The sequence below is a fragment of the Triticum urartu genome, unplaced genomic scaffold (assembly GCF_003073215.2).
Source record: "Triticum urartu cultivar G1812 unplaced genomic scaffold, Tu2.1 TuUngrouped_contig_633, whole genome shotgun sequence".
NCBI lineage: Eukaryota > Viridiplantae > Streptophyta > Magnoliopsida > Poales > Poaceae > Triticum > Triticum urartu.
This window is the reverse complement of record NW_024117084.1, coordinates 43,120-63,332: the sequence shown is the minus strand read 5'-3', so window position 1 is coordinate 63,332 and position 20,213 is coordinate 43,120. Positions and strand designations below refer to the sequence as shown.

Genomic DNA, 20,213 nt, shown 5'->3' with positions numbered 1-20,213 from the left:
GTAACGTCTCCTTCTTCTTGATCCAGCAAGAGGGAAGGGAGGTTGAGGAAGATGGCTCCAGCAGCAACACGACGGTGTGGTGATGGTGGAGCTGCAGTACTCCGTCAGGGCTTCGCCAAGCACTATGGAGGAGGAGGAGGTGTTGGAGAGGGAGAGGGAGGCAACCAAAGGCGTAGATGAAAAGCCCTCCTTCCCCACTATATATAGGAGGGCCAAGGGGGGGCGCCGGCCCTAGGAGATCCAATCTCCTAGGGGGGGCGGCGGCCAAGGGAGGTTTCCCTCCCCCCCAAGGCACCTAGGAGGTGCCTTCCCCTCCTTGGACTCTTCCCCTTTGAAACCCTAGGCGCATGGGCCTCTTGGGGCTGGTGCCCTTGGCCCATGTAGGCCAAGGCGCACCCCCTACAGCCCATGTGGCCCCCCGGGACAGGTGGCCCCACCCGGTGGACCCCCGGGACCCTTCCGGTGGTTCCGGTACAATGGACGCGTCGGGTCTACATGGAGGGGATCTTGCTGTGTCTGGCCCGGTTGTTGCTCCAAAGTGTTCCTATGGGCTGACCTAACACAACGTGGGGAGGTCGCACTGGTCAAAGCCCGTCCGTGCAAAGTCAAAGGGCTAGATCCCGTGGTCAACGCTACAGGGTTAGGCGGGACGGGGGCCCTGGGGGGTAGCAATGCCACCGGAGCGTCGCACCGGGCCCTCATACATGCGGGGTGGTGTGGTGGCATGTCCGAAGAGGCGGCACGCGTCTCCGGGGCATGCTCCCTCACGGACGGCGATGACACGGTAGTAGACGTTCTGCGGTAACGATGCGGCGTGAATATTATTAAATACTCGGAGCGCGATAAAATCATGAGTTTTTTTGCACGAACGTGGGCACATGTGCTATAGGAACGATGGTTTTTTCATAATTTTTGGTGATGGAGAAGTATCCGAAAAATTCCCTCTACGCGGATTGCCCTTCGCGCGTCTACGGCTGTGGCCGGCGGCCTACGGGGGCTAGCATGCCGCCAAATCTTGCGTAGGCAGCCTCTCACAAGTCTGGAAGTGTTGTGGCGGTTGCAAACGCCCGGCACGCGTGTCCGGGGTGTGCCCCCCCTCACGGACGGCGCCGCCGCCGGCACCTGGAGTGGGGAAACTGTTGGGGAACGTTGCAGAAAACAAAAAAATTCCTACGGTTTCACCAAGATCCATCTATGAGTTCATCTAGCAACGAGTGATCGGATGCATCTACATACCTTTGTAGATTCGCGTAGCGGAAGCGTTCAAAGAACGGGGATGAGGTAGTCGAACACGACGTGATCCAAATCACCGGAGATCCTAGCACCGAACGGACGGCACCTCCGCATTCAACACACGTACGGTCAGCGTAACGTCTCCTTCTTCTTGATCCAGCAAGAGGGAAGGAGAGGTTGAGGAAGATGGCTCCAGCAGCAGCACGACGGCATGGTGGTGATGGAGCTGCAGTACTCCGTCAGGGCTTCGCCAAGCGCTATGGAGGAGGAGGAGGTGTTGGAGAGGGAGAAGGACGCAACCAAAGGCATGGATGAAAAAGCCCTCCTTCCCCCACTATATATAGGAGGGCCTAGGGGGAGGGGGCGCCGGCCCTAGGAGATCCAATCTCCTAGGGGGGCGGCGGCCAAGGGAGGTTTCCCTCCCCCCAAGGCACCTAGGGGTGCTTTCCACTTGTGGGACTCTTCCCCTTTGGAAACCCTAGGCGCATGGGCCCCTTGGGGCTGGTGCCCTTGGCCCATGTAGGACAAGGCGCACCCCCTACAGCCCATGTGGCCCCCGGGGCAGGTGGACCCACTCGGTGGACCCCCGGGACCCTTTCGGTGGTCCCGGTACAATACCGGTGACCCCGAAACTTGTCCCGATGGCCGAAACAGCACTTCCTATATATAATTATTTACCTCCGGACCATTCCGGAACTCCTCGTGACGTCCGGGATCTCATCCGGGACTCCGAACAACATTCGGGTTACTGCATATACATATCCCTACAACCCTAGCGTCACCGAACCTTAAGTGTGGAGACCCTACGGGTTCGGGAGATATGTAGACATGACCGAGACGACTCTCCGGTCAATAACCAATAGCGGGATCTGGATACCCATGTTGGCTCCCACATACTCCACGATGATCTCATCGGATGAACCACGATGTCGAGGATTCAAGCAACCCCGTATACAATTCCCTTTGTCAATTGATATGTTACTTGCCCGAGATTCGATCGTCGGTATCCCAATACCTCGTTCAATCTTGTTACCGGCAAGTCACTTTACTCGTACCGTAATGCATGATCCCTTGACCAGACACTTGGTCACTCTGAGCTCATTATGATGATGCATTACCGAGTGGGCCCAGTGATACCTCTCCGTCATACGGAGTGACAAATCCCAGTCTTGATCCGTGTCAACCCAACAGACACTTTCGGAGATACCCGTAGTATACCTTTATAGTCACCCAGTTACGTTGTGACGTTTGGTACACCCAAAGCACTCCTACGGTATCCGGGAGTTACACGATCTCATGGTCTAAGGAAAGGATACTTGACATTGGAAAAACTCTAGCAAACGAACTATACGATCTTGTGCTATGTTTAGGATTGGGTCTTGTCCATCACATCATTCTCCTAATGATGTGATCTCGTTATCAATGACATCCAATGTCCATAGTCAGGAAACCATGACTATCTGTTGATCAACGAGCTAGTCAACTAGAGGCTTACTAGGGACATGTTGTTGTCTATTATTCACACATGTATTACGATTTCCGGATAACACAATTATAGCATGAATAAAGACAATTATCATGAACAAGGAAATATAATAATAATGCTTTTATTATTGCCTCTAGGGCATATTTCCAACACTTGTTGCGGACGATCTGCGCCCACATGGCCTCAGTCCGGGCAGACAGCTTCCACAACCACTTACTAAGAAGACATCTGTTCTTAACTTCAAGATTTTCAATACCAAGACCCCCTTGGTCTTTCGGTCTACAGATAATGTCCCATTTAGCAAGCCGGTATTTTCTTTTAAGCTCATCACCCTGCCAAAAGAAACGCGACCGATAGAAGTCCAGTCGTTTCCTAACGCCAACTGGGACCTCAAAGAAAGATAAGAGAAACATAGGCATACTCGTGAGCACCGAATTAATCAAAATCAAACGGCCTCCGTATGACATGAGCTTACCCTTCCAACAGCTCAGTTTTTTCTCAAATCGATCCTCGATGCACTTCCATTCTCTGTTTGTTAGCCTATGATGGTGAATCGGAATGCCAAGGTAAGAGAAGGGTAAGCTCCCCAACTCGCACCCAAACAATTGCCTATAAGACTCCTGGTCGTCTTTGGCTCTACCAAAGCAGAACAATTCGCTCTTATGGAAGTTAATCTTTAACCCGGTCAATTGTTCAAACAGGCATAACACCAGCTTCATATTTCTCGCCTTGGCCAAATCATGCTCCATAAAGATGATTATATCATCGGCGTACTGAAGGATGGAAACACCTCCTTCCACAAGATGAGGTACCAACCCACCCACTTGACCATTCTCCTTAGCCCTTCCTAACAAAATTGCTAACATATTCACCACAATGTTAAACAGGATAGGGGACATCGGATCTCCTTGTCTTAGGCCTTTATGTGTCTGGAAATAATGACCTATGTCGTCATTCACTTTAATTCCCACACTCCCTTTTTGCGTAAATGATCCGACCTGTCGGCGCCAGGCTTCATCAAAACCTTTCATACGCAATGTCTGTTGGAGGAATGGCCACTTAACTTTATCGTACGCTTTTTCGAAATCCACCTTAAAATTACTCCATCTAATTTTTTGGAATGGATTTCATGGAGCGTTTCATGAAGAACCACCACCCCTTCAAGGATGTTCCTGTCCGTCATGAAAGCAGTTTGGGATTGCTGCACCACAGACTGCGCAATCTGTGTGAGCCTATTAGTCCCGACCTTGGTGAAGATTTTGAAACTAACATTGAGGAGGCAGATCGGCCTGAACTGCTCAATCCTCACAGCATCCGTTTTCTTCGGGAGCAAAGTGATAGTTCCAAAATTCAAGTGAAATAATTGAAGCTGTCCAGAGAATAAGTCATGAAACATAAGTAGTAAATCCCCCTTAATAATGTGCCAGCACTTTTTATAGAACTCAGCCGGGAACCCATCCGGACCGGGAGCCTTATTATTTTTCATTTGTGCAATAGCATCGAACACCTCCTTTTCTGAGAACGGGGCAACCAGGATATCATTATCGGCAGCTGTCAATTGAGGCACGTCCTCAACCCTGGACTCATCGAGGGACACACAATTGTCCTCCGGCGGTCCAAATAACTGTCTTTAGTATTCGATAATATAGGTTTTGAGATTATCCTGACCTAAAATAGTGCCCTCATCCTGCTCGAGCTGAAAGATCTGCTTCTTTCTGTACTTACCATTAGCAATGAGGTGAAAAAATTGAGTATTCGCGTCCCCTTGGACTACTTTGCGGACCTTGGCACACAAAGCCCACTTCAATTCTTCTTCGCGGAGAAGTTCTTTCAGCCTCTTCTCCGCCTCATTTTTAACTTGGAGCTCGGCGGGCAGCAACATCGCGGATTCGGCTTTTACATCCAAGGCCTGTACAAGAGCGAGGAGCCTATCCTTCTCAATCTTATAGACCCCACTGAGGTGCTTAGCCCAACCTCGTAAGAAACTTCTCAAATGCCTAATTTTATTCTGCCAGCGCTCGATCGCCGTCCTTCCTCCAACGCCCTTGGCCCACTCCCTGGCTATGATGTCTAAGAACCCCTCGCGTTCGAACCAGGCCATCTCAAAAGAGAACGTGTTTTTGTTTCCCACATGGTTCGGCTCCCCTGAGTCAACGGACAATGGTGTGTGATCGGAGATTCCCCGCGTGAGAGCTTGCACCGTAACAAGAGGGAACTTCTGTTCCCACTCCACGCTGGCGAGAACCCGATCAAGCTTTTCATATGTCGGGTTTGGCATAGCATTAGCCCAGGTAAACTTTCTACCAGAGAGCTCTATCTCCCGTAGATCTAAGCTTTCAATAATAGTATTGAACATAAACGACCACCTGCTGTCAAAATTATCATTATTTTTCTCCTCTCTCCTTCTAATGATATTGAAATCACCCCCGACCAAAATCGGAAGCTGTTCGGACCCACAAATCCGAACAAGATCCGTGGACCCCAAGAACTACGAAGAAGACAAATGGGTTGCCTTATTAGCGACTGGCAGCAAATAGCCTGTCGATTTTAAGAGCTCTCGCGACTTTGGCAACATAGAGGGGTAAATTACAAAAGACCACCACATATTGGGCTAGGCAGATATCAAAGGAACAATCATCTTTGATGAAAATCACAAAAAACCACGAGATTGGTGCACGGGTTGAACACACAACACTGTGTTTAGCATTTTTTTAGAGAATTTGACCATCGGGCCTACATACGAGGGTGACATGGCATACCTAGGTGGATAAGGGTCCCACCTGTCAGCCCCACATATTCTTTCCCTCTCTTCTTCCTCGTCATCTCCTCTCTCCACAGTTCGCTCTATGCCAGCCAAAGAATGAGTTGTCGGCTAGTTGACGTCCCTGTCCGACCTATGCTAGCACCGACACCAGTGGACATGATCCTTTAGAGGTGCGCATGGCCCTTGAGCCAACGGACAGCGAGGGTCTCACGAGGTGCGGTGGTGATTTTTTTTTTAGAGAACACTGTACCCTGGAATCAATATAAGCCCTCCATTTCGTCTAATCCAATGGTTGATCTTATCTGGTACTCCAACCTAACTACTACGGAGTACTACCAGAAAACACTTAGGAGTACCTTGAGCTTAGGGGTAAAAACGTAATCATTTAGGCAGTTATGCCTGATCTTTTTATCCACATTAAATCTGAGTGCGTTACGGCTGATGCACACCATCTAGACTCAGTCAATCGCTGTTGGTTATTTCTGAACTCTTTATGAAGCGGGAGAGACATCGGCGATCAGCCTGTTCTACACGCACTGGAACCGTAGAATCTGCGCCGACCATGGTTGGTCGTCGGCGTGCTTGCTTGAGCGACGACTATCGGCTGGGCAGAAGATTGGCGTCAACCATACCGTCGCCACCAGAATAGGGCCGCGCTAAACGGTGATGGACACAACAACATGAGGTCGCATGGCTGGGGCTCTGTCGCATGGGCATCTGCGAGAGTTGAATTGTTGTAGCTTCCACGTATAGACGCACACACCAGACTCTAACTAAATTTAATTGGACCGCGAAGACAATTTCTGAACACATTGACTAGAGAACTGATGAGTAGCGCAAACGAATTCACTATTTTCCTCTGTTCTTCGCTGCAGATTGTGAATTTCTGTTTTAATTTCCCATGTACATGTTAATATCCACTCATCAATTTTGTCTACGGAGCAAATGATGTAATTATGAAACTGCACACAATTATCTAGTAGTGGCAGACTACTGGGTATATCGCATAATTGAGATCCAGCAATGGCAGGCAGAAGGGTATATCGCTTGATTGTGATCCAACAATGGAGTGCACGAAGGGGATTTGGCAGCTGCGGGGTCGCCATAGGTTTGGGATTAGGGAGGACGATGCAGACCAGATGCAAGCACGCGTGCAAGTGGCACCGGCCCCTGTGGCCATGGTGGCGCAAAAGAACAAACAGGTGATCACGAACGATACCCTAGAGTTTCGCTTCTGGGAGCCGAGATTTATGATGAGATTGGGATTTTTTTCGAGATAGATCAGCGATTAGATGAGGTCAAACAAAAATGACTAAACTGCCTTTTTAAATAAAGGGCTAGATTTATAAAGGGCTAGATTTAAGTGGTACTCCTGCCTCTGCTTAGGGAGTACCAGGGTACCGTAAAAGTTCTCGCAAATTAATGGGAGTTTTGTAGTGCTATAATTTTTCTGGGGCACTTTGAGTGATATATATGATTTTTTTAGGGGAAGCACACTGGCATTACTGCTCTATGGAAAGATGTAAAGGAATTACATTATGGTCATGTGGATTTATAAACCAAACATGACGCCTTGTGATAACGGCAGAGTTCAAAATTAGAGAGGCGCCCTTCATGAACAAAGAGGCAAGAATCGAAAGCTAGAGCCCTCTATTTAATCTCGTGAATGATGGTCGCATTGTTCCCTGCAGAAACCTTGGTCAGATCAGTAATCACCGTCTTGCAATCTGAGACGAGCTTCACTTTGGAAAGTTTCAGGTCTGCAGCAAGCGATAGACCTTCTCGGCATACCAGTGTCTCAAGTATTTTAGGATCATTTAGACCTTCGATCATCACTGTCGAGGAACCAATATAATCACCAGTCTCACTCCGAGCAACCGCGCTAAACGATCCTCTCATACCATATCTAGATACAACTCCATCCACATTGATCTTGAAAGATCCTGGCTCAGGGAGGATCCATCTATGGGTGGCAGTAATAGCAATTGGGTGTACCTGAACCTAGGCTTTAGGTGTCTTTTGTATCATCTGTAATTCCTCAATTAACCTTTTGATGAACAAGTGCGTCCCTAGAGGGCTTTGGTGTTCTCCTTCATGTAGGAGCTTCCTTCGTGCAGACCAGATAGCCCAAAGGGTAACAACAAGTTGTGTGAGCCGTGCACACGATAATGATTTGAACATGGAGAACAACCGGTTTCTTTCTATTGGCTCGGCCATCGCTAGAATATGATGCAGCAAGTCGTCTTCGGTTAGCGACCAAACACACCTGGTATACGTGCACTGAATGAGGAAATGCAACCAAGAGTCTTACGCCCCGCCAATTTGACAAGTGTTGATAGGCTGTTGGAATTGACTGATGCTCCAGATGCAAGAGGAAGACCTTCAACTTTGACGGGAGTCCACCCGCGAAAGTTTAGTCCACGATTTCTGTTCTCTAACTGGATCAGACAAGCCCCCGTGCCCTTTGAGCCATGCTTCCGTCTGTATTTTTTGTCGTAACAAGCATACAAATAAGCTGATTTGACGGAGAAAACACCTCTCTTTTCACGGCTCCATGCCCAGAATCCCTCTTGATGTACAGTACTCAAAGGTATATTCAGGATTGTTTCTGCTTTGATTGGCAGAAAAGTTTGAGGAATCTTGGTTTTATTCCTTGATGATGTTGTTTCATCTATAAGCTCGGAAACAAAGTGTTGGCTTTCGTGTGCAAGCGCATAGAAGAATTCCTTGCTGGAAGCCAAATTTGTTCCTATATACCAATAGTTTTCCCATCACCTCCCCTTTTGATTAGGCCTTGTGACAATACATCTCTACCCTTGATAATGGAACGCCATATCTGGGATGGATTACTGGCAAGCTGTGCATGCAGAATATCTTTAGTTGGGTAGTACCTTGAAAATCTTGGCACTCAAAGAGTCCAGGTGTTGTAGAAGCCGCCAAGCCTGTCTTGCAAGGAGGGAGGGAGATAGATAGATAGATAGATAGATAAAGAGATTAAAAAGTTCTAGTATATCTCTAATTCCAAGACCCCAAAGGTGTTTAGGTCTGTCATCACTAGTAGAAAACAGGGCTTTGGTCACGGGGCAATATTCACATTAGTCCCGGTTCAGTCACGAACCGGGAGCATTGGTCCCGGTTCGTGCGGCTAAGGCATTAGTCCCGGTTTGAGCGAACTGAGACTAAAGGGTGCGATGCCCTTTAGGTCCGGTTTGTGTCTCAAACCAGGACTAAAGGTCCCATTTTCAAACTCTACCCCCCGTGGATCGCCTTTTTTGTTTGAAAAATCAAAAGAAAATGATAAAAACTTCAAAAAATAAAATCCTTCGAGAGGTAGTTATATTACTACATCTACTAGTTAGAAAAATTTAAAAACTTAAATTTGGACATGTTTTGCAAAAAATATAGGGAAAATGTAAAACGGCTATAACTTTTGCATACGATGTCAGAAAAAAAAACGTATAATATATAAAAATGTTCAGAACGAAAATCCGCTTCCGATTTTGACGGCCTATGGCCTGTTTGCAAATTTTTAGAATCCTCAAATTCTAAAAGGAAAAAAAGTTATGCTCAAATTTCAGTTTTTTTTGTATTTTCGTTAAATCTGGTCAAACTATGGTCAAACTACTTATTCAAGAAGTATTAGTGTTATTAAATAATTATTCAAGAATATTAGTGTTACTAAATAATTATTTCATTTTTTTGAATTTTTGTCAAATCTTGTCAAATTGTGGTCTAACAACGGTCAAACTATGGTCAAACTATTTATTCAAGAAATATTAGTGTTACTAAATAATTGTTTTGGTTTTTTTGAATTTTGGTCAAATCTGGTCAAACTGTAGTCAAACTATGGTCAAACTATATATTCAAGAAATATTAGTGTTACTAAATAATTATTGTTTTGTACAATAATAGTTTCAAACTCAAACAGTGAAATGTGTGACTTCATGCTCAAGCTAAACTCCCGAGGGCTAATAGGATTGGCATCTTACTATTGTTAGGAAAACAACAAGTGTAGACTTGGAAACGAAGGAGAATAGAACCCGAAAGTTAAGCGTGCTCGGGCTGGAGTAGTGAGAGGGATGGGTGACCGGTCGGGAAGTTAGATGATTTGGAATGATGAGGGGTGATTAGAGATTAGAGGTTAAATTAAGCAGTGATGAGGGGTGGGTGATTAGAGATTAAATTATAAAATAATTCAAAAATTTGAAAATCAAGAAAAAAATTCAAAACAATTCAATTTTTTTTATCTTTAGTCCCGGTTGATGTGACAAAAAGCCTTTACCAACCGGGACAGAAGACCCTTTTTCTACTAGTGCATCATGTCCCAAGATACCCATGAAGTGTTCCTTTCATCATTTTGTTGCCCCAATAGAATTTCCATAAAAGAGAATTGGTGTCAAGGCATAGTCCCCTAGGAAGTTTAAATCAACCCATGGAATATACTAGGATGGGCCGATCCACCTATATAATAAGAACTTCTTTACCTCCAGCTAGCAAGATTTTCTCCATTCATCCACAGACTATATTCGAAACCCTCTCTTTCAGAAACTTGACAACACCATTTTTTTGATCTTCCCACATCGGAGGGCATACCTTGATATTTCTCTAAAAAAGTTACATTTGCTACATTGACAATACCTTTAACCTCCTCTTGCAAAATTGGCGGGCATCCTTTACTAAAGAAAATATATCATTTAGAATGATTTACCCTTTGTCCAGCGGCCCAGCCGTAAGTATCCAGCAAAGAAGATACCTCTCTCGCCCCTTCTACTCCCGAAGGGCCATTTCTCTGGGATCCTTTCCCTCTGGAAGGGGGAATTCAAAGCCATTGGCATCACCAATACTCCGTTCATCATGGGGATGATCATGAAGACCATCATCATCAACAACACCATCATCACCGTCATCCATCTCCAACCCTAGTTTTCAATCTATGGACTATTACCTTAGATCCTTTGCTGAAAGCACTTTTTGGTGTTAATTGCTAGCTATAGTTGATGCTTAGAAGTTTTATCGGTGAAAGTTTTATATGTTTAGATTGTTAATCATGGCAAAGTGAATTGGAGAGAGGCGTGGTAGGAGTGATTAACAAAAAACTACCAGTTTAGGGGTTTGCGTCCCACAGAACTACCACTTTTTTAAAAGTGACCGAAAACTACCAAAAAAATCTAAAAACGTGACTAAAAACTACCAGGTTGACCGAATGGTGGTTTTGACCGTTTTAACCGCGATTCTGATGTGAGTGGCCCACGTGCCAGGCTGGCGGCCCGAGTGATTGACAACGGCGCGCACGTGGGGCCGTTAGAGCCGCTCGTCGGTCGCACCTGGTCGGGACCAGGTCATAACCTGGCCGACCGGGCCGCTCGTCCCCACCAGCTCTCTCACTCTCCCCCGAGCTCCTAGCCCTAGCCGTCGGCAGCCATGGCGGCTGTGGATGCAAACTCCAGCGGCGATTCAGGCATACCTCCTGGCGGCAGCGCGGCGCAGTAGCCTTCTCAGTCCGAATCTAATCCTTTCGCTGGCGGCGCGCAGCAGAGGTTGGATTGGTCGGCGCCGGTGCGACCACCGTAGACGACAAGAAGCAGAGCTCAAGGTTAGATTCAGTTATGGTCATCTTGGAAATTGTTGGTATTGTGCATACTTTGTTGTGTAAGAAACTGAAAAAAGCAGTTTGACAGAAACTCAATATTGTGCCTACTTAGGTTCAGTAATCATGTATTCAATTAATAAAGGTATTTCATTTTATAATTTTCAGAATTGATGACCCAAAGTGGTCAATTTGGTTCCATTTCAATGCCAGAGAATCTGTGGTTCGAAATTTATACCAGTCAGACATATCATATTTGACAATGCTTTCTCTTATTGGGAGTGAGGGCTTTGTGGCTGATGATTATATGTACTATGTATTTGATGAGGAGAAAGGATTAGAAGGTTTAGATAAAATATGTTGTGAAGATGATGTGCAGCAGATGTTGGCACACTCTCATAATGAAAAGTTTCTGAACATAAGAGTAGTGGGAGCTCTTGAGGAATGTAATGCAAATGAGAACAGAGATAATTATTTTGCTGAACATTGCATTAACACTCAACAAAGTTGCACTAAGGTGGTGGATATAAGCATGGACAGAAAGGAAGAGCTGAAGAAAAGCATGGTGCAGAGAGAGGCTGACCTTAACCATTTTGAAGGTGATACTGATGTGTCTGAATTTGTTTTTGATGATGAAGCTGCAAATTTAGGTTTAGATGGGAACAATCTGGATTTTCAGTCAGAGTATTCCTCCGAAGATGAAGCTGCAAAACAAGATACAGCAGTGGTACAGAAACTGAAGGTAGTGAGAAAACCTGGTCCAACTAGTAGATCCCACCATGAGATTGAGAAAATGGAGAAAGCAGATTGGTTCCCTGAAGCAGATGAAAAATGTTTCCTTGGTGACTATGGCATCAGTGATGAAGAAGATGAGCCTGAAGGATCCTATAAACTACCAAGTGGTAGGAAGAGAAGGAATAAGAAGTTGAAAGACAGGATATGGTATGATCACAAACTTCAAGGACTAGTAGAACAGTTTTGTAAGGGCTTGTGCTTCACCGCTGTGTATGAGTTCAGAGATGCACTTAGGGATTTTCACATTAGGACTTTGAGAAATTTTCAATACCACAGAAATTCCCTAGATAGGATTATTGTTTAGTGCTCAGAGAGAGCCACCCAGGGATGTGATTTTTATATATGTGCCTCTAAGTTAGCTCATGAAAAAACATTCTGCATCAAGAAGTGTGATATGTTGCACACTTGTGGAGCATGTGCAGAGTCCACAAAGGTTACTACTAAGTGGATGTCAAGGTCAGTGGAGGCAGCATTGAGAGAAGACATTAGATCTCATGTGGATGCATTAATTAAGAAGACCAAGAGTAAGTTTTCAGTGGATGTATCAAGAAGTGTGGCATATAGGGCAAGGAGGAAGGCTGTTGATGTAGTTCAAGGTGACCAAAAGCAGCAGTACTTGAGGCCCAGGGATTATCTTCAAGCAGTTCTTGACACAAACCCAGGTAGCAGGTGTATAGTAACAACATTTGAAGATCCAGAGAACCCATCACCTACTCCTAGATTCAAGTATATGTTCTATTGTTTAGCAGCTTCAAAGGAAGGTTTCCTTAATGGTTGCAGACCATTTATAGGTCTTGATGGATGCTTCATCAAGTTAATCACTGGACAATAAATTCTTGCAGCCACAGGAAGGGATGGAAACAACAATATTTATCCTATAGCTTTTGGTGTGGTTGACAAGATAGATGGTGAAAGTTGGAATTGGTTTTTAACTCAATTGAGATGTTGCATTGGCAGTGGCAACAAATTTGGAACATACACTATCATGTCTGACAGGCAAAAGGTTGGGAAGAATTTCATTGAGCAATTTATGTTATTACTTTTTTCAATTGTATTAATAATTTGTGAATGTGCAGGGCTTGCTTAAGGCAATAAATGAGGTATTCCCTGATTCACCTCAAAGGTATTGCCTTAGGCACATATATGCAAATTTTCAATCTGCTGGATTTAGAGGCCAGGAACTAAAGAAGTGTATTGACAAGGCTAGCTACTCTTACACTAAACATGGGCATGAACTAGGCATGGCAGAGCTGAAAGCACAGTTTGAGGATGCTTGGAAATGGCTCAAAAAAATTGAGGTCTCTACTTGGGCTAGGTTTTCTATGGATCATACTTGCAAAACAGATTTAGTTGTGAACAATCTAAGTGAAGTCTTCAACAAGATGATACTGGATGTTAGGGCCAAACCAGTAAGGAGAATGTTTGAAGGGATTAGGACCAAGCAAATGATCAAGAGGCAACAAATTAGGGAGAAGTTACAGATTAGCAGGTGGACAATCAGACCAACCTACTCAGAGATTTTAGAAGAGAACAAGCAGTATGCCAAGTATTGTCAGGCTGACAGAGCAGGTCCAACAATTTGGCAAGTTACTAGCAAAGAAAAACAGTATTGTGTGGACATGGAAGGGTATACATGTGACTGCAAGAGATGGAACATGACTGGTGTACCTTGCAGTCATGGCATATCTGTACTGACAAAGCAAAAGTTGCATCCTGAGGACTATGTCAATGACTTTTTCAAGAAGCCACTTTATTTGGAGACATACAAAGAAATTATATACCCTGTTCCTGGTCCAGATTTCTGGCCTCACACAAACACTCCAGACATTGAACCTCCTGTGTTCAAAGAAAAGGCAGGCAGAAAACAGACTGCAAGGAGGAAAGGAGAGTTTGAAGTTCCTGCCCCAAGAGACACCAGTAGGATGGGAACAATTACCTATGGAAATTGTGGGTTGGAAGGACACAAGTATACAAGTTGCAATAAGACTCTTAGGCCTAAACTGCAAATGAGGAAAAACAAACACCAGGTAATTATCAAGCATCAGAGCAATGTTTCCTTTTACATAGTCTAATCTAAGTTAAGTTGGACCTTTAATGTAGGAAAACAGGGCAGTCTATGCACCTGCTCCATCTGCTCCAATACAAACTCCAAGAGCACCAGCCCTTAGTGCAAGAGCACCAGCTGCTACTGCATCAGCACCAACTGCTGCTGCATCAGCACCAGCTCCTGCTACAAAAAGGGGTAGGCCTACAGGTGGAGGGAGAGGCAAGGAATTCAGTGCACCAAGATTTGTTGCTGCAACTTCAGAGGTTTTGGCTGGTAACAAAAGGAAGAGGTTTGCAAGCAGCAGATTGAGGGGTTATTACTATGCCAGTGGTAACTGACACTATAAAAGGTAGAACTTCTCTCTTAGAACCTGTTTGAATTAGTTTAGAACCTGTTTCTCTTTGTTTTGAACCTGTCTGTACTTTTCTGCATGAGTATGTCTGAATTTGGGTGAACCTGACCGAACCTTAATGTACTTGTATCAAATTTGTGGTGTACCGTGGGCCTGATGGTGGGCTTCCGTGTTGGACCTAACTAACCCACCAAGCCTGCCACACTGTGTACATAAGAGAGGCTGGATCCCTGCGCCTCATTCCCCTTGACCAAAACCTAGCCGCCACTGATGGATCAACAGTTAGGAGAGGTAGTTGATGAACAAGACGAGGTTGCTAGGGCTGAAAGGAGGGCCAACCGTCGAGCACAGGCACAGGAGCGACGCCAGAGGATTGCTTCCATGATTATGGCGGAACGCAACCAGAATGACGTGAAGCAGTTCAAGGAGGTGTTCCCAGAAGGAACCAACATCACAGATGAACTAATCATCTGGTGGGCCAGAGACAGGGCTTCTTTCCATCGATTCCAAGCAACAAGGAAGAGATGGACTCAGATCCTGGCTGCAGCAGAAGGAAGACAGGATTCAGATTAGTTCTACGCGGTAGTTTCTGACTAAATTGTGGTGTTTATGAATCTGCTTGTCTTGTGCTCAATATTGCCCTGAATCTTGTTCTTAGTCTTGCTTTGAATATTGTCTTCTTCTGAACTTTCTGAACTTTATGATTGCAGTGAAGGATGCAGTTCAGGAGATGCACCAACCGTGATGAAGACGATGCAATGTGGCTGCCTGAATCTATGTTAAAGAGAGTACTCATGTTAAAGACTATGCTTATTTTCTGAACTATCTATGTTTGGGTTGTTGTAAAATCTATGATAAAGACTATGCTTATTTTCTAAGAAATGTATCCATGGCACAGTATTTTTAAGTCTGAACTTATGCCTGAATCCATCTATCTGCATTTATCTAAATGTTTCTATACTTGGGCTTTGCTGAAATGTGATTTTTTGGTCACTCTAATTTTTGAAATACTCCACTATTTGACCATCAACTACTCCACTGTTTGAGCACACAAGTTCCAAGTTGCTGGGTTTCAACAAAGACTTTAATTGCAACACAACTACCACCATTTCTCATCACTCAATCTCAAAAACCTCACTTTCACACTCCACCGCACTTCCTCCACTCCAACATTTAAGTAGCCCAACAACTCACTCTATCTCTGCTCACTCTACCTCTCTCTCGAAAACCTCACTCCACCTACATCCATGGCTGGTTCTTCCTCTACGCCAGACCCATGGCTGAACCCCTTCCCCACCGGCAAGGGCTGGGTTGCTATGCTTTTTGGGTCGGCTCGCGGCGACGAAGACCTCTTCCTCGACTACATGAAGATTGCCATGAGATACAGCAGCACACAAGGGCTTGTGGATGCATCAGAAGAGGTGAGGAAGAAGGCGACGACTGAGGAGAAGTAGCGCATGGACCAGCGCTATGCAACCCCAGGTAAGGGTATCATGCCCATCGACATGTTGCTGTGGGCAATGAAGGAGGCGGACTCCGGCGATGCTGGGCAGAGGGAACGGTGGGCAGCCCACCGCTATATCCCTCCAGCACAAGCTGCAACTCCAACTACTATGGGCAACGCCAACGAGGACCTGCAGATCATCGCCCCACCAGCACTATTGGCTCGCCGACGTCCTCCTCCCATCATCGTCATCGATGGAGACGAAGAGGAGGTGCCAGAGCTGCCACCTACCACTCAAGTCAAGCAAGAGGTGCGACGGTCAGGTCGCATAGCAGGGCAGGGGCCTAACAATCTGAAACAGTAAGTTTCAGATTCAGTTATTGCCAGATCTATGTGAGATTCAGTTATGTCAGTTTAGTTCTGTCAGTTTATCAGGGTGTTTGCAATCTCAGTGAGATTCAGTTCTGTCAGTTTAAGTGTCTTTGAACAATTTCAGTGTCCATGTCCTATCTATGTAAGACTAAATGCTATCTATGGGAGACTAGATGTCCTCCAAACTTCTCTGAATTTGTCTGAACCTGTGATGAAGCAATTTATGAAGTAAACAGATCTCAGCAAGAACTTATGATACAACACACACAAATAAACTACATCAGACTTAGATAATTTAGTTCTTAACTTAACTTAGCACTAGTTCTCAGCATCAGGATAATATTTGGGCAGTACAGATCAGGGCAAACACCACCCCCACACCAACCAAAATGATCTGAACCCATTACAGTTCTTAGGTAGTTCAAAGGTAGTTCATAAGTAGATCAGGGCATATTTGCACCAGACTGATCATTCCTAGGCCAATTATATATATAGGCCTCATATATACTTACCATCCAGAGAGCTGCCACTTCACTCCTCCATCACAACTTCCTTTATCTTGTCCAGCTTTTCCTTGCACCCATGACCAACCTTAAGGAGCTCAGCAATGACATTCTCCATCTTCTTCTTCTCTTCTTTAAGGAGATCTTTCTCCACCTCTAGCTCCTTCATGGCCTTCCTTATGTTTTGGATTATATCAGCTTGACTCTGAAGGATGCACCTTTGTTCTTTCTTGAGCTTAAGCTTCTCCATTTGAAGCTCAATCTTTGCCTGCTCCTCAAGTTGCTTCTTCATCTCCTTCAGTTCATTGATTGCCTGGCTTGTGCAATCCATGTCATGAGATTTGATTCCATCCTGATAATCAAACAACTTGGACACATCATCCACCAGCTGGCTATACTGATTGGCCAGAGAAGCAAGCTCCTTCTGCAGTTTTGCAACCTCTATCCCATGAGCCTCATTATCCTGGGCTCTACCAAGGTTCTGCTCATGATACATATTCCAGAGCTTGCTTAAGCACCTTTGCAGAATTACAGGCCAGGGGGCATCTACCCACTCCAGAACACCACAGTTCACACCATCCTGAAAATCAATTTAATTTTACAGTGAACAAGCAAATTCAGAATAACAAATCATAAACAATAATGATATAAGCTACACTAGCTAGTTAGTTCTATACTACAAGTACAATATTCAGACATGTTTCCAGTGCTCTTTACTACAAGTAAAGTATTCAGACATACCAATGTTTTCAGACTTAAGGAAAATTCAGAATAACAGCAACTAAACACTTTGTTTCCACTACATAGCAGAAATTCAAACTAATCAAATCCACACCAACTTGGTCCATTACCTCAGTAGCACATCCTATGAATCTCCTGCCAGTGTCAGTGCCTTGAAATGCCACAAACTTGCCCGCCCTCTGCCTGTGCAGGATGCACCTTCTGTCAGATTCAGTCACAAGCCCACAGAAACTAGGGTCTATCACAGTGTCAGGAGTTTGCTGCAAAAGCAAAAGCATATCTATATCAAGAACAACTCACATATATCAACTTAAATGGAAAAATCTCAAATATCTTCAAACCCTAACCCTACCCTAACCCTAGAACATAACAGACAGGAGAGGGAGAGGATAGACTGAGATGACTTACAAAGTACTCCATCTGCATGCTGCTGAACTCGCTCATGTACTCGTCATCGTCGTCTGACGTCTCGTTGCTGTTCGGCCACGACGGCATGCCGGAGCGCGAGAAGAAGAAACAGAAGCAGAGGAGAGCAGAGAGGAGTTGAGTGAGCTCGGGGGAGAGTGAGAGAGCTGGTGGGGACGAGCGGCCCGGTCGGCCAGGTTATGACCTGGTCCCGACCAGGTGCGACCGACGAGCGGCTCTAACGGCCCCGCGCGCGCACCGTTAGCCGTTAGGCGGGCTGCCAGCCTGGCACATGGGCCACTCACGTCAGAATCGCGGTTAAAACGGTCAAAACCACCATTTAGTCAACCTGGTAGTTTTTAGTCACGTTTTTACGTTTTTTTGGTAGTTTTCGGCCACTTTTAAAAAAGTGGTAGTTCTGTGGGACGCAAACCCCTAAAATGGTAGTTTTTTGTCAATCACTCGCGTGGTAGTGATCCACCATGGACACCGGGAGTGGGGGGTGACCATTGCAACATTTTAAAACCAAGTTGCCCGACGGGCAAGAAGGGAGAGGAGGAGCTCATGCAGGTGCTCCACTGCTTTGGAGAAAAAGCATTGAACAAGGCACGTGCAAAGAGGGAAAGGAAGAATAAACGAGTCAGCATGCTTGCGTGGCGATATTTTTGCCAACTCAGCCCCTAATGTGTAGGTCGCACTAGTTAGATTCGTTGTTAATAAACCAAGTAAAACTCTAAATCAGGGGTGAACCAACCTTTGGTTGAGATGGTTAGGTGGACAGTGGTATCCCCAACCCACCAGGGTTCAAATCCTGATGCTCGCATTTATCCTGGATTTATTTCAAGAATTCTGGCGATATGCTTATAGTGGGAAGTTTTTTTCTTTCTTCCTGAAATAAAAATATTTTTTTGAAAAACATAGTACAAACACAGATGCTCACATACGCATACATACAATCATCCATATAAACACATGTACACACATCCTGCCCCTATGAGCACGTCGGAGATATTGAACCGGCAGAACAGGTTGAGATTGACGAAGTCCCACTGGCGTCTCGTAATTGATAGGAGCATCTCCTTCGACTGAACGAACATAGCCGAAAAGTTTTTTTCTTTCTTCCTGAAATAAAAATATTTTTTTTGAAAAACACAGTACAAACACAGATGCTCACATATGCATACATACAATCATCCATATAAACACATGTACACACATCCTGCCCCTATGAGCACGTCGGAGATATTGAACCGGCACAACAGGTTGAGATTGACGAAGTCCCACTGGCGTCTCGTAATTGATAGGAGCATCTCCTTCGACTGAACGAACATAGCCGAAAAGTCTAAAATAATGACAGAAAAAATGCGAACACCAGTGCTCACGTCTTGAACTTGAAGCCTAGTGGGTTGTTTCCAACACTAGGAAACTCAACCTAAAATGTGATCTCAAGGACCCCAATTAACTTGAAAACACTCTACGTCCATATTTAGGACGGTTAGGGCGATTTTATGGCCATATGAGTTATGCTCAGTTTGCAACAGAAAAATGGAAGTGAAAAAGTAGGAGGTACAGAAGAAAGATCTATATACGAAGCACACCCCAAAACTAATACTAACTACACTTATAAGAGAAAAAAGATAACTAGGAGTTATGGGTGGATGCAGATCTGTTTCTTAGTCCCTATAAGATTACAGAAATCTCCCTCTACATATTCTACCAGGGTGGATGCCAATTGACTTTTACTTCCTTCACTACTTGGATGGCTTCATATATCCGAATCCAACTATCGCACATATATTGTCACCCTTAATCAGCGAAGCTAGTGATATTTCTACGGGCTCAATATTAGTTGCAAAAGTACACATGATAGTGTTGATGGTTGTTGTCGTTTGCTAGATGTATACTGAAGTATCAGACTATGGCAGACCACTCTATGGAATAATTACTCTTGTTAAACCGTGTGCTGGCACTAGAAGTCATGCTTCCTAGACTTGGTCTTCCCTTTATAGTCTCATAATAGCAATTTGTGGTTGTGCTCAAAAGTTACTTGTTATCACAGATTACCGTACTATGTGGTGCTGAAAATGGCCTCTTTTTATTGCATGGATCTCTCATTCTGTTATATCACAGTTTTCTGAACTAGCAGTGCAAAATTGCAAATTAAGACTTCCAAAATTATGATACATCATGTATAAGAGGATTAAGAGCCGAAAGATACCTAGACTTTTTAATCTGTTATCATGTTGACCACTATGTTTTCTTGTGCAGAAATAGTCAGAAACCCATCAATCCTGGAATCTCCTATTTCTTAAATATAATCATTGTGTAATTTTTTACAGCCTATTTCTCAAATTTGAACCTAAAGCTATGTGTGAGATTGCTAATGCTTGTTCTTTTTTCCCGATCGTATGTTCTTTTTCTCAAACGCAAGTGGCAGAATTTTTATGTCGGTGCTCTTGAGTTTATTCATGATTTTTTATTCAG

At 44.7% G+C, this 20,213-nt stretch overlaps 1 protein-coding gene across 1 annotated transcript; it reads right to left on the bottom strand.

The window, feature by feature from the left end:
* Nucleotides 1-16,611: 16,611 nt before the first annotated feature.
* Nucleotides 16,612-17,819, bottom strand: LOC125530456. The gene is made up of 3 exons (XM_048694848.1): nt 17,733-17,819; nt 17,435-17,584; nt 16,612-17,163 (listed from the first exon to the last, which is right to left on the bottom strand). The coding sequence occupies exons 1-3, from the start codon at nt 17,817-17,819 to the stop codon at nt 16,612-16,614; spliced, it is 789 nt and encodes a 262-aa protein (XP_048550805.1).
* Between the last annotated feature and the right edge of the window lie 2,394 nt (nt 17,820-20,213).

What these genes read in the sequence shown, in the direction of transcription:
- LOC125530456 (XM_048694848.1), bottom strand. Translation starts at nt 17,819, where the DNA reads ATGCCGTCGTGGCCGAACAGCAACGAGACGTCAGACGACGATGACGAG. An exon ending in GCATGCAGATGGAGTACTTT is followed by an intron (nt 17,585 to 17,732) that starts GTAAGTCATCTC and finishes TTGCTTTTGCAG; the next exon opens with CAAACTCCTGACACTGTGAT. An exon ending in TCATAGGATGTGCTACTGAG is followed by an intron (nt 17,164 to 17,434) that starts GTAATGGACCAA and finishes ATTGATTTTCAG; the next exon opens with GATGGTGTGAACTGTGGTGT.